We start from the raw sequence: 13,757 nt of genomic DNA on the forward strand, positions 1-13,757 counted from the left end.
TCCAGGAAGTCGGTAAGCACTATTTTTCCAACAGCATGTGCTCACTTCGTGTCTCTGTGTCACATTTTGGTAATTCTCACAATATTTTAGACTTTTTGTTATTATATCTGTTACGGTGATCTGTGATAAGTGATCTTTGATGTTACTATTGTAATTGTTTTGGGGTGCCACGAACTATGCCCACATAAGATGGCAAAGTTAATTGATAAATACTGTGTGTGTTGTGACTGCTCCCCATCCCACCCTCTCTTTCCCTCTCCTTGGGCCTCCCTATTCCCCAATACAGGACAATACTGAAATTAGGCAAATTAATAACCCTACATTGGCCTCTTAAGTGTTCAAGTGAAAAGAAGAGTGGCACATCTCTCACTTTAAATCAAAAGTTAGAAGCGTTAATGAGGAAGGCATGTCGATAGCTCGAAATAAGCAGAAAGCTAGACCTCTTGTGCCAGTTAGCCAAGTTGTGAATGCAAAGGAAAAGTTGTTGAGGAAAATTAAAAGTGCCACTCCAGTGAACAAACGAATGATAAGAAAGTGAAACACCTTATTGCTGATATGGAGAAAGCTTTAGTGGTCTGGAATAGAAGATCAAATCCGCCACAACATTCCCTTAAGCCAAAACCTAATCCAGAGGAAAGCCCTAACTCTCTTCAGTTTTCTGAAGGCAGAGGGAGGTGAGGAAGCTGCAAAAGAAAAGATTGAAACTAGCAGAGGTTGGTTCATAAGACTTAAAAGGCCATCTCCATAAGGTAAAAGTGCAAGGTGAAGCAACAAGTTATCCAAAAGATGTAGCTAAGATAATTGATGAAGGTGGCTACAATAACAGATTTTCAGTGTAGTACACAAAACAGCCTCATATTGGAAGAAGATGCCATCTAGGACTTTCATAGCTAGAGAGAAGGCAATGCCTGGCTTGAAAGCTTCAAAAGACAGGCTGACTCTTGTTAGAGGCTAATGTGGCTGGCTGGTGACTTCAAGTTGAAGCCAATGCTCTTACCATTCCAAAAATCTTAGGGCTCTTAAGAATTATGCCAGATCCACTCTGCCTGTGCCCTATGAATGGAACAACAAAGCCCGGGTGACAGCACATCTGTTCATGATGTGGTTTAATGACTATCTTAAGCCCACTGTTGAGACCTACTGCTCAGAAAAAGATTCCTTTCAAAATATCACTGCTCATTGGCAGTGGAGATGTACAAGGAGATTAATGTTGTCTCCAGGCCTGCTAACACACCATCTATTCTCCAGCCCATGGATCAAGCAGTAATTTAGACTTTAAAGTCTTATTATTTAAGAAATACATTTCTTAAGGATATAGCTGCCACAGATAGTGATTCCTCTGATGAACCTGGGCAAAGTAAACTGAAAACCTCCTGGAGAGGATTCATCATTCTAGGTGCCATTAAGAACATTTGTGATTCATGGGACGAGGTCAAATACCAACATTAATAAGGAGTTTGGGAGAAGTTGATTCCAACCCTCACGGATGACTTTGAGGGGTTCAAGACTTCAGTGAAGGAAGTAACTGCAGAGGTGGTGGAAACAGCAAGGGAACTAGAATTAGAAGTGGAGCCTGAAGATGTGACTGAATGGCTGCAATCTCATGATAAAACTTTAGCAGGTGAGGAGTTGCTTCTTATGGACGAGCAAAGAAAGTGGTTTCTTGAGATGGAATCTCCTCCTGGTGAAGGTGCTGTGAACACTGTTGAAATGACAAAGGATTTAGAATGTTACGTAAACTTAGTTGATAAAGCAGTGGCAGGGTTCCAGAGGACTGACTCCAAAGCAGTTCTAAATGTGGGTAAAATGGTATCAAACAGCATCGCATGCTACAGAGAAATCTTTCATGAAAGGAAGAGTCAAACGATGTGGCAAACTTAATCATTGTCTTATTTTAAGGAAATAACCTTCAGCAACCACCACCTGATCAGCCAGCAGCCATCAACATCCAGGTAAGACCCTCCACCAGCAAAGAGATTACGATTTGCTGAAGGCTCAGGTGATGGTTAACAATTTTTAGCACTATTTTTAAATTAAGGTATATGCATTTTTTTAGACATAATGCTATTGCACACTTAATAGACTACCAAAACCCAAAAAACCCAGTGCCATCGAGTCGATTCCAGCTCATAGCGACCCTATAGGATAGAGTACAGTGTAGTGTAAACGTAACTTTTATATGCACTGGAAAACCAAATACCTGACTCACTATGGCGATATTCACTTTATTGCGGTGGTCTGGAACCAAACCCGTAGTATCTCTGAGGTATGGCTGTATATAGATTACCTGAGAAAAAACATGATCACATCTGCAAAAAAGGCAAATGTGGAAGAGGGCCCTTCTGTAACCTCTCAGGGCTCAGGGGTGTCTACAGAGCCCTCGGGGGCACCCATCAATGTATCCCCGTCCCGTGTTTCAAAGCTTCGGGTTTTTACCAGGGCCCTGACCACACAGGTCGAGCACTCAGATGTCTTTAGAGCTCTGTGACTCTGTCAAATCCCACGTCTGCTCCTCAGCCATGCCAGCTTTTCTAGTGCAGGAGATAAGGGACTCTGAAGCTCCCGAGAGGCCGTCTGACTCCGCAACTTAGTCTTTAACTGTCTGTTAGCTGCCCTCAGTTTCTCATTATCCCTCCACAGAGCATTAGTACAACTTGGTAATACCCAGATATCTCTGCTGTACTTGTCGCCATTGTCTCCACCGCATCTGTCAAGCGCCTGAATTGTTGCAGAGACAGCAGCGTTCTCTTCCCTGGGGAAGTTTTCCTAGATCGCTGCTCAAATCTTGAGCATTCTCTTGTGCCAGAGACTGAGTAAACCATCCCCAAACCCCATCTTCCTGCCTGTTTTCTTGGACTACTCCCAGTACCGCCTATGTCAGTCTTGGTCTTCAGAGAAGCAGATACCAAGAAGGGATTAGACATGCAAGATATTTATTGAGGAGAAAAAAAAAGTGAAGGATAGAAGAGTCAATGAAAGCCTTCAGATCATGATGCAGGTCTGACTCCTGTAAAAGGAGGGAGGGAAGGAGGAAGTATTTGACAGGAAGGGCCTCAGCTTTAGACTAAAGTTCTAAGAAAACCTCAGCTGGGCTAATGAGTTCCCCAAGCCAAAGAGGCCAGTTAGAGGCATTTTGCATCAGGCAAGAAAGGATAAATACTAGTCCTCTGCCACGGTGCATCACTGGCTGGGAACAGCTCAAGGGACTTGTGGCCTCAACACGAATGCAATGGTGGATCCAAAAGGGGTGGGAGCTGGCTATCGGTCAACTATGCTCCCTGCAGTAGATTCTCTTGAAGGAGATCTGAACGACACATGTCTATGGCCACCACGCCAAGCATGTGATACTACTAGCACCTAATGGGTAGAGGTCAGGGATGCTGCTAAACGTCCTATAATGCATAGGTCAGTCCTTCACAACAAAAATAATCCAGCCCAAAATGTCAGTTATGCCAAGGTTGAGAAAACTTCCTCTAGAAATTTAACCTACGAATACACTGACGTACATGAAGTAACTTCTGCGCAATTATTTATTGTCTTAAACTATAAACGATTAGAAATGATACATAAACAGGAGACTGGTTAAATAAATTCCATCTGTACAATGAACTACTACTATGTAATCATGAAGTATGTACACTGACCTTAAACATTTTCAACATGTTTTTTAAGTTAAAAAAAAAAAAAAGGTGAACAGTATTATAGTATTTCAATATTTGTGGAAAACAGGTGACAGATGTAAATATTATATACATTTACTTGCAAATGCATAAAGTATCTCTGGGACAGGACTGACTACATACTTTGCAGGGCCCCGTACCAAATGAAAACGTGGAACCCTTGTTCAAATACTGATTTCAAGACAGTAATAAGAGAGCATTAAACCAAGGGCAAGCCCTACCCCAAAGGCCCAAGCCTGCTTCCAGGGTCTGCATTTCCCCAGTCCTGTACTAAGGAGTGGCCAAGGGATGACTATATTCAAGGATTGCAGACAGGGCTCAAACCAAAGGCTGGCGTGTCCTTAGGTGTGCACACAGGGCTATCCCAGTGCAGAATGGAGCCAAGGGGTGAGGAGAGACCGGGGGGCAGGATAAGATTTCGAGGAGGGGGGAACTATCCCAGAGGGAGACTAGAACTCTAAGTCCACCAATTCTAAATTCTAATCTGGCTTGCAGGTCATTATGAAAATATATTTGAGGTACATCCAAGTTAGTAGAGAATATATTTAACAGCTTACCTGTAAACTTACTTAGACTTGTGAATCCCTGTGACCTGAACGAAGGTGTGCCTGAGGATCCAGCAGGGGCAGAGATGAGTTCCTGGAGTTTAACTCTGTGTTCCCTTATTTCTCTGCATCTCCAGACTTTAGGGAGATACCAAAAAAGACTAAAAGGTCCTGTTTCTCCATAGCTCAAAAAAGTCCAGTAAATCCACAACTCAAAGTGAAATTCCAAGGTTCTTCAAGGTCCTATATGATGGCCCCTCTCCCACTCCTGATTTCCTTTCCTACCATTTCTCCCCTTTCTCACCCCACTCCAATCACACCAGCTTCCTGCAATTTCCTCTCACTCGTTAAGCATGCTGCAGTCTCAAGGACTTTGCACTTGCTGTTCCCGCTTCCTGGATCTCTTCTGCTGAGTTCATGCATGGCTGACTGCTTCCCTCAGAAAAGCCTTCCTCGACCATCCTATATAAACGGCATCACCTTTCCCGAACCCACTCTCTATAACCTTCTGCTACTCTTTGTTTTCGTCATAACATTTACCAGTACCTGGCATATATTTGATTGTTTTCCTACACTAGAATGTAAGCTCCCAGAGAAAAGGGACTTTTTCTATTTTATTCATTGTTTGCAACAGTGTCTGACACATAGTATGTGCTTAATAAATATTTGTTAGATGACTTAATGAATACAGGAAATAACTCATGCCACTTAATAATTTTTTCCAGGGTTAGATCTATTTATGGGATATTGACCTCAACATGTACGGTGTTAGTGACTTCTGACTTCTCATTCTTGTAAATTATAAGTTCTTCGAGGGCAGTAGCACAGTGAGTTTGTTCACACTGTTCTCTCTGCCTTAAACACCTTCGCTAGCCAAGTTCACACTCAGAGATCCTCTGACATCAGGCTCAAAACTTATTTGTGTAATGCTTTTTCCTGACCTTTCCAAGGCAGAACTGTTATTTTCTCTGGGCTTAAAAATACATTTGTCTACATCCATCATAGCAGTTATGTATGCTGTGTGTCGTCCAGCCAATTCCAACTCATAGTGACCCTACAGGACAGAGTAGAACTGAGCCGTAGGGTTTCCTAGGCTGTAATCTTATGGGAGCAGATCACCAGGTCTTTTGTCAGTGGAGTGCTAGTGGGTTCCAACCGCAGACCTTTCAATCACAGACTTCCATCCTAGAGTTTAACCCCTTCGTCACTAGGGCTCCTTTGTTATGTATATTAAGCCAAAAACAGACCAAATCTTGCCCTGGAGTTGATTTCAACTCCTAGCTTCCAACTCTTAGCCATCCTATAGGACAAAGTAGAACCGCCCCACAGAGTTTCCAAGAAGGGACTGGTGGATTCTAACTGCCCATCTTTTTGTTAGCAGCAGAAGCTCTCATCCAGTACCCACCAGGGCTCCAGTGCGCCTACTTAAAAAAAAAGAAAACCACGCCCTCCAGTCCACTCCGACTCATAGCGACCCTAAGACAGTAGAACTGCCCCGTAGCTCTTAACCACTCTGCCACCTGGGTTTCCGTGTGCATATTAGAACTACTGAATTGAAGTACTTTTACGGAGATCACCTTTAGATTAAAAATTTTTAAAGCAATGAATCCAGGTTTAGAAGTGAGAATGTGTGTCAGGCGCCTGTTGTGTGCAAACCACAGAGCAGTCTGGCCAAAACACAAGCACGTTCCGATAAGCAGAGACTACAACTCCCGAGAGGCACTGCAGGGTCGCCTCTGGGGCCAATGGGTGGTGAAGAACCCGCGGCCTCGCCAGCTGGGAGGCTATGACACAACGAATCAAGGGATTCCACCCAGAAAAAAAAAAACAAAACCGGGGGTAGGCAGGAACGACACGCCAGCCTGGCCGCGCGCGACCCCCGGGAATTCCGCCGCGCTCGCTCAGCGCGGAGGATCCCGCAGCCCAGGCGCCAGCTGCCCGGAAAGACCAAAGGACGGCCTGGGGGTGTCAGGACGGCGGCACCCCGCCACCTCCCGGCCCCGGGCGGGGACTCAGCGCCCGCCCGAGGCTGCCAGCGCGGGAGGAGCACGGTCGCCTGCGCGACGCGGGCCGTGCTCCTCAGCGGCCGGCTGCTCAAAGCCAAGCGGGGAGGCGCCCTGGCGGGACCCTCAGCGCCCCGAGCGCGCGCGTAACTGCAGCAGCCCCTGTAAGCGACTGGACTGCTTTTCGGCTCGGCTTCGAGGGGCCAAAGTTCCTTTGTCTTCCTAGAAAGGTTTCTCTTTTTTTCCTCGCTCAGGCTGATAGAGTGAGCGTCCATTAAGCAGTCTGAGCACCTCCCCTTCCCTTTTGCTCCCGGTAGTCCCGTCCAAGGCTGAGTGCCTCCCGAGTTTGCTCAGCTTCCTCCCGACGGGCGGACGATCAGCAGCCCGCGGGCAGCCAGCAGCCGGCGGCCATCCTCTTCCCCCGGCGGAATCTCGCGGAGCCTGCCGGGGCGCGGGCATCGCGAGAACCGCGCGCTAGCCGAGATTTCGGGCCCGCAGGCCGGGCCAGGAGAAGAGGAAGTCCCGCTTAGGCCCGCCCACCTCTGTCCCGAATCCCGCCTCGCGAGAGCGCCGAGCACCGCCGGCCCGGCGAGCGCGTGCAGACGCGGACGCTCCGCGCGTTGGACGCGTCGGCCGCCGTAGCCCCTGCGAGGACAGCCCGTACGAGGCTGCTGGAGGAGGAAGAGAAAGGCAGAGAGAATCGGGTTACAAGATGGCGGGCGTGTAGTGGTGACCGCGGCGGCGGCGGCGGCGGCGGCGGGACAGCGAGCGAGCTCTGGGGGCAAAGGGCGGGGAGGGTGGGCGTGTGCGGGGGTGAAGCGAGAGGCAGCGGGGACTCCAGGCGGAGGGGTCTCGGTGGCCGTTGTCACCGCTTCCCGCGGCTGAACCCCGGGAGCCATGGTGAGGTCGGGCCTCTCCGGAGCCGCCGCCGCCGCTGCCGCCGCCGCCGCTCCCGTCTCTCGGGCGTGAGGGACGCGGACGAGGCGAGCGAGGAGGCGGCGGCCGGAGCGGCGGGGGCTGCCGCCACCATGTCGGATACGCGGCGGCGAGTGAAGGTGTACACCCTGAACGAGGACCGGCAATGGGACGACCGAGGCACCGGGCACGTCTCCTCCACCTACGTGGAGGAGCTCAAGGGGATGTCGCTGCTGGTTCGCGCCGAGTCCGACGGTAAGGCTCCCGGATGGCGGGGCGCGGAGCCTCCAGGCGGGGCTCGGAGCCTCCAGGCGGGGCAGAGCGCCTCCAGGCGGGGCGCGGAGCCTCCAGGCCGGGCAGAGCGCCTCCAGGCGGGGCGCAGCCCGGGGCCTCGGGCCGGTCCCTGTTAGCCCACCTCGGGACGTCGCGCTGGCTTGGCCTCTGTGCTTCTGTCCGGTGAAACGACCCCCTGCCGGACGCCGGTCCCCTGCCCGTCAGACGTTGGGGTTTCCCCTCCTTCCTCTGCGGTCCCCCCCTTAATAAGAGGGAAGAGTTGTGGGAGAGAAGGGAAGTACCCAAAGACAAGGTAACGAGAGATCTCCTCGCCCCGGAGACTCTCTTTATGTTGTTTTCTTACTGATTGTATGTCAGGTACGAAAGGTCTAGTTAAACTTTTCTTTCCCGTGTTCTTTTTTTTTTTTAACCGGATTTTACCAGCGGGCCCCTGTTGCCACAGTCGACAGGTGCTGGGGAAAACCAGAACGCATCTTTGCCCGTGGTGGCCGCAGACTGTTGCCACGATACACGCACTCAGCAAGCACAGACGTTTCCAGCCTGGGTCCCTCCAGGCTGCCTTTGTGGAGGGTGCCGTGAGAAAGGGGATCCTTTACACCTTAAACGGTCTAGGATACCTGAGTGGCTTGTAAATTCCTATTCATCGATTTATTGTACCAGTCGTCGGTGAACTGTTTTAAAATTATAAAGTGGAGCGCTGTATTTAAAGCACCTTTTACGGGGTAATCTGAGCTCTGCTCTATTTGAGCAACTGATAACTTGCAGATAATAGAAAAATAACAAACTTAGATTTATTCTTGGCAGGCTTGGTACGCTTGCATTTATTATTTAAGTAGTCATGGGTGTTTATTTCTAAAGGTGTCCTTGTTTTTGTTCTTAAAAAAAGGATAAATGTATTACTGTAATTTGTGAATCAAGTACTGAGATCCCTGTCGTGGTACTTTGTAATTTGTTTTATTTGTTAAACTGGAAATGCAATAAAAACTTATGATTGAAAGAGTTTGGCTTCAAGTGGTCATTTAGGTCTTAACATTTTCCTTTCAATAAAACTTTAATAGTTATCTAGTTTCCTCATTTTCTTGGTTCCATGTTCGTCTTAGATGGATATTTTTTTAAGGGTGTAAGGGGATAAGGATTATATTCTAAATTAAAAACGAAGCCTGGATCTGGATAGAAAAATACAAATTGGAATACGTCTTATGTATCCCATAAATAAAAAAAAAAAAGACATACTTCAAAATATGTCTAGCTGGATGAAATGAAGAGGCGAGAAAAGGGTGTGTGTGTGTGTGTGTGTATTTTTAAAATGAGTTCTTATTTTTTATTTACTGAAATTTATTTTTTACCTTTCAGGATCACTACTCTTGGAATCAAAGATAAATCCAAACACTGCGTATCAGAAACAACAGGCAAGTAGTTGTTTATCTTTAATTTGAAAGGCTTCATCTGTCATCAAGGAGTATTAATCTGACAAAGATGGGAAAGCTTTCCTGATAGAACAGAAAACATGTTTGATAAAGAGTTACAGAACATGTGTGTTTCCCTTGCACCTTAAAAGTTTCCGGTTGAAAAAGGAAAGTTTTTGTGCTGGCTGAAGTTTATTATCATGTTTGAACCAAGCCACTGGTTTATGTTAGAATACAATGTATTCATTAGTTTCGACTACAGTTAGTCAGGTTTTTTCTACACCCTGTACTGTAACCCTGTTGTTCTGAATGACATTTAAAGGAAATGGAATAAAAGAAAATTCAAAGGGGTACCTTTAAAGCAAGGAAAGCCTGTTTGTGGTGTGAAATTACATCCTTTGACTCAAATAGAGTGAAGTAAAAGCATTTAAATCCTGTTCTTTAATTATTGTATATTTTTAATATAAAAAAATCAATGGATGCTTTACGAAAGTGTACGCTGCTGATTATGTAACATTATCTGTTAACATTTATTGTCCTTTTTGGGAAAACAAAACTTGTGTTTGTTGTGTTTTAGCATGCCTACTTATTTAATCTGAAAATGGAAGCAGTGATTCAACCTTTTTTTTAGTCTGTGAATGTTTTCGTGTTTGTGATCAAATACTTTGAAATTGAGAAGTATAGAAGACAGTATAGTGGGTGTTTGTGTAACACCACCAGACTGAACACGTTACCATTATACCGTATTTATTTCAAATCTTTTTGTAACCTTGAACATTATGGATAGAGTTAAAGCCCCCTTTGTACCCGTTCCATCTACTCCCCACCCTCGCCAAAGGTAACCACTATTCTGAAACTGATGTATTACCTCTGTACGTGCTTTTATACCTCTTCTGCATATGTATGTATCCTTAAGCAACATGTAGTGTTGTGTGTTTTAAAACTTGATACAATTGGTTTCAGACCCTTTTGTGTATTGTGCAACTTGTGTATCTCACTCCCTGTTATTTTAGAAGTTTATTCATGTTAATGATGTAGATCTAGTTTTTTTTTGTTTGTTCCTTTAACCACTGTATAGTTTTCTGATGTATGATATACACCTGTTGTTAGACATTGAAGATATTTCCAGGTTTGTTTTTTTTTTTTTTTTTTTTTGCATGCGTCATGTGTAAAGTGAATGTGGCAGAGATTTTTGAAGGAATGAGAAATTTTAGTGTTACATTTGCGACAGGAATGGCTACCATCTTCAAGTTCTGTTAAGGAAAATGTGGATGCCCAGAGCCACCTACTTCACAGTCGGAGGAATGAACTGTTGTCTGTCGTACAGCTCATTGATAGCACGGTGATTGCTGTTAAACAGTTGTTGTGTGTATGCATCGCATTCTAATCGGTTTTTGAAATATTTTTAAATTTTCTATATTCAATCGATAGCTTTTTTCTCTGCTTATAAAATGCTGTTTATTTTTTTAATAGAGAATCATATTAAACATTTGTCCTGAATTGAACTCCTGGAGATGTTTCCTATACCTTAAACGTTTTAAGGCAGATGTTTAAGTAAATTTAATTTCTAAGTTGGCCAGGCAGATAGTTACTCTGTCTTTGCACTGAATTTTAGCACATAGCCACTTTTGGCTTTTTGTCCGCTTGTTAAGAAGTGCTAATATTTTGTGATTGTTCAGACATTTTCCCCCCAATTTGCATGAATGTAAGATTCTCAGGGATTTGGTTTTTAAATGGGACTTAGTCGTAACAATTCTTTACAAATTAGTTATTATATGGATTCTTCTCAGATTGGGTACAAGGTCCTTTAGCTGTTGTTAGTATTGGAAAAGTCACATTATTGTGGAAGTTAACATGTAAGATAGTTGTTTCCCAGCACAGTGAAGCTTTATTTTTTTAATTGTAGGATGTAGTTTTATGTGTAGTGTTACTCAGTCAGGAAGTTAGTTCTAGATAAAAGTGTTTTTGAATACACTAAACATATAAAGTATTGGAGAAAAAACATGCTTTGTTAAAAACAATAAATTTTTTTATACTATTCGTAAAATGTGTTCTGTAACTAACCACATTTAAATAATCTGCTAAGGTTTTATTTTTTAATTGAAATATTTTTACTAAATAACATCAAAGTATATAGGAGAACTCTTTGGCAAAAAAAAAAAAAACCTATGGAAAAGCTTTGTATCTAAGAAGAAAAATCTGTATGAATGGTCCCTTTTTTCTTTATTTTTGTTCAGATTTAATGCACTTTTCTAGTAGAAATCAGAGTCATTCAGGGGTTATGTTAAACATTGTTTCTTTGTAATGGATCCAGTTTTTCATATTTTTACCATAATTTTGTTCAATTTTACTCTTTATCAAGTTACACAAATTGGGGTTTCCAGATACAGTAATATTTTTCTAGGTTCATTAGAATTATTTTTTCTAAATGTCATTTAACTTATCCAGTAAATAAGAATAGAAAACTGTTCATTGCCAAAATTTACATGAAGTATATTGTTCATTAGTGATTTTTTAAAAAAAAAAAAACTTGAGCAAGTAAGTGAGGAATTTGTAATTTATAGGATATTGTACTGTGTTAAAATACACTTAATAAGTTCAGGGAAGAATACTTAACTTTTTTTAACATTAACAGTTTTAAAATGAGTGCTGAATAGTGGGTTCCAAAATACCTCTTTTTTGAAGAGAGAAGTACTGATTTGTGGGCCCCAAATAAGTTAGAATGAGTTGAGTTAAATGTCAGACGACTGAATAGGTCATCGCTGACCCACGTCACTTTCTTGCTTACTCTGCACAAACCGAGGTAGTTAATGGGAAGAAGATGCGCTTACCCTAGAGGAGCCAATAAACTTGTGAAGTGTTTAAATAAACACGCTGGGAAGAGCCAAGAATGATTATACAATGCAGTATGAAACGTATTGCTTGATACGTGTCAGCATTTTAAGTTATTTAAAATCAATCCTGCTGATCCTGACGAAATCAGAAGCAGTCATAGGGATATGTGCCCTTTATACTTAAACAGGATTTTGTGCAGTTGGGGTTAGGAAAAAAGGGCAGGGAAGTCACCCTCCCCCATTCTATTTAAAGGCATAACAGATGATACATTTACAGAATTATAATAAAAAAAATAGAATAGCAGAAAAGTTTGTGTTTTACCCATTTTCACCAAAAGTCTGTGAAAGCATTTCACAGATGAGACAAGGCACAGAAAGGTTTAAGTTTCTTGACCTTCATTTTACCACCACCACCCACTGCCAGTGAGTCAGTTGCAACTCACAGTGACACTATAGGACAGGGTAGAACTGCCCCATAGAGTTTCCAGAGAGCACCTGGTGGGTTTGAACTGTCGACCTTTTGGTTAGCAGCAGTAGCTCTTAACTACTACGCCACCAGTTTCCGTGACCTTGATTAGAGAGTAGTTATATGCCAGCACAAAATCTAAATATTTGTATTTCAGACTGGTCAGTAGGAAATTAGAAAAGGGAGAGTGATTTGGGTTGGAATCATTAAGAAGTTTTCACTCTCCTTGGTGGGGTTTCTTGGAGGAATTAGGACAGGGAAGGAAACAGTATACCTACTAGTACAAAAGGCATTAAGCCTTTTTTGCAGCAGAGGTTTCTTATTTGAGAGCTTGGTTTGCTAAACAAAAGAGCCACTGTAGGTTCTCCAGTAGGGTCCTAACATGATGAAAGTGATAGTCACTTTGATAACAAATGAATAACGAATTGGTGTGTCTGTGGGGGGCCGGGGGTGGAGCAGAAGTGCTCTAAGTAGCAAGACTCTTTAGGAACTTTGACGGTAATTCAGATACAAGAAAAAGTCTATTGCAGTGTGGTAAATGGAAAGAAGGAACAAAGCTTTAGTGTATTTCCAAGAAAGTACTGGAAGATCTGGTGAATAATTAAATGTGGAAGAAAAGGAATCAAAGGTTAAAGCCAGACCCGTTGCCGTGAAGTCAGTTCCGACTTGCAGTGACCTTGTAGGGCAGAGAAAACTGTGGTAGTTAGTGAGGAGAAGATGTAATCACCTTAAAGGAGCCCATAAACTTGTTAAGCCGCACCAAGGAGCAGCTGGTGGACTCGAACTGCCGACCCTTTCTTTAGCATCCAAACTCTTAGCCACTGTGCCACCAGGGCTCCAAATCAAACGTTACTGGTAGTGTTTTTAAGTCTTGGGGCCAGGAAAATAACAGTTTTTTCTAGAAACTGGGACTGGGAAATTGAGAAGGAAAGAAAGTTTGCCATGGTCATTTGGTCTGAGGCGTGTGTGTTTACAACAACAACAAAAAACAACTATTTGTATATTTTTAAAAAGTCATTCACATAGTCAAAAATCGAAAGGTATTTGATGAAGTCTCCTCCTCACCCCAGGCAGTTTCCTTTGCTAGAGGCCACTCATGTTACCAGTTGCAAATATATCTTCTCAGGTTTTATGCCTGTGTAAACAAATACGCTCACAATCACGAATCTGTCCTCCCTTTGACTGGCATTTCTGGTAGTATACTGTACTGTTTTGTGCCTTGCTTTTTTCATGTAGACTTTGATCTGATAGTAAAATAAACAGAAAGATCTTACAATGAACATCTGGTGCTAGAGCTAGCTGGGTAAAAGTTTGGGACAGGAGATGCTGAGAATCACCAAGTGCTATTTTTAGCTACAAGAAGGGAACTCCTTTAACGGAATAGATATAAATTGAAAAAAGAACAGAGCTTACAACAGTCTTGTTGAATGTTCACATTTATTCATTCATCCAGTATTACCTGGTTGAGTGCTGCTAATGAGTTGATTGTTGCCTTTAGTTTGGATTTTTAAAGTTTATTTGAAAGCTTTGAAGGGTTTTCAGCAGTGGAATAACGTGATTCAGAGTACTTGGTAACAGCGGTGTGTGGAATTGGAGAGGAGCAATAAAAGAAGT

The 13,757-nt window shown here is 43.5% G+C and overlaps 2 protein-coding genes across 3 annotated transcripts in view; one reads left to right on the forward strand and one right to left on the reverse strand.

Moving 5' to 3' along the window:
* Positions 1-6,754: 6,754 nt before the first annotated feature.
* Positions 6,755-7,258, reverse strand: LOC126067915 (putative uncharacterized protein FLJ40606). Its single transcript, XM_049870151.1, has 2 exons — positions 7,098-7,258; positions 6,755-7,001 (listed from the first exon to the last, which is right to left on the reverse strand). Exons 1-2 carry the CDS (start codon positions 7,256-7,258, stop codon positions 6,755-6,757), a joined length of 408 nt encoding a protein of 135 aa, XP_049726108.1.
* Positions 7,047-13,757, forward strand: part of PPP4R3B (protein phosphatase 4 regulatory subunit 3B) — a 66,830-nt gene continuing 60,119 nt past the window's right edge. Inside the window, exons 1-2 of one of the 2 annotated variants that reach the window (XM_049870521.1) lie at positions 7,047-7,398; positions 8,791-8,846. In XM_049870521.1, coding sequence (XP_049726478.1) covers positions 7,257-7,398; positions 8,791-8,846 — 198 coding nt within the window. In that variant the 5' untranslated portion in view covers positions 7,047-7,256. The remainder of the gene's footprint in view (positions 7,399-8,790; positions 8,847-13,757) is intronic. The other variant, XM_049870519.1, reaches the window with a different exon arrangement.

Source organism: Elephas maximus, chromosome 26 (genome assembly GCF_024166365.1).
Source record: "Elephas maximus indicus isolate mEleMax1 chromosome 26, mEleMax1 primary haplotype, whole genome shotgun sequence".
In the NCBI taxonomy this organism is placed as follows: domain Eukaryota; kingdom Metazoa; phylum Chordata; class Mammalia; order Proboscidea; family Elephantidae; genus Elephas; species Elephas maximus.

Coding starts and splice junctions, on each gene's coding strand:
- LOC126067915 (XM_049870151.1), bottom strand. CDS start 7,258: ATGGTGGCGGCAGCCCCCGCCGCTCCGGCCGCCGCCTCCTCGCTCGCC. Junction 7,002..7,097: donor GGGTTCAGCCGCGGGAAGCG/GTGACAACGGCC, acceptor TTGCCCCCAGAG/CTCGCTCGCTGTCCCGCCGC.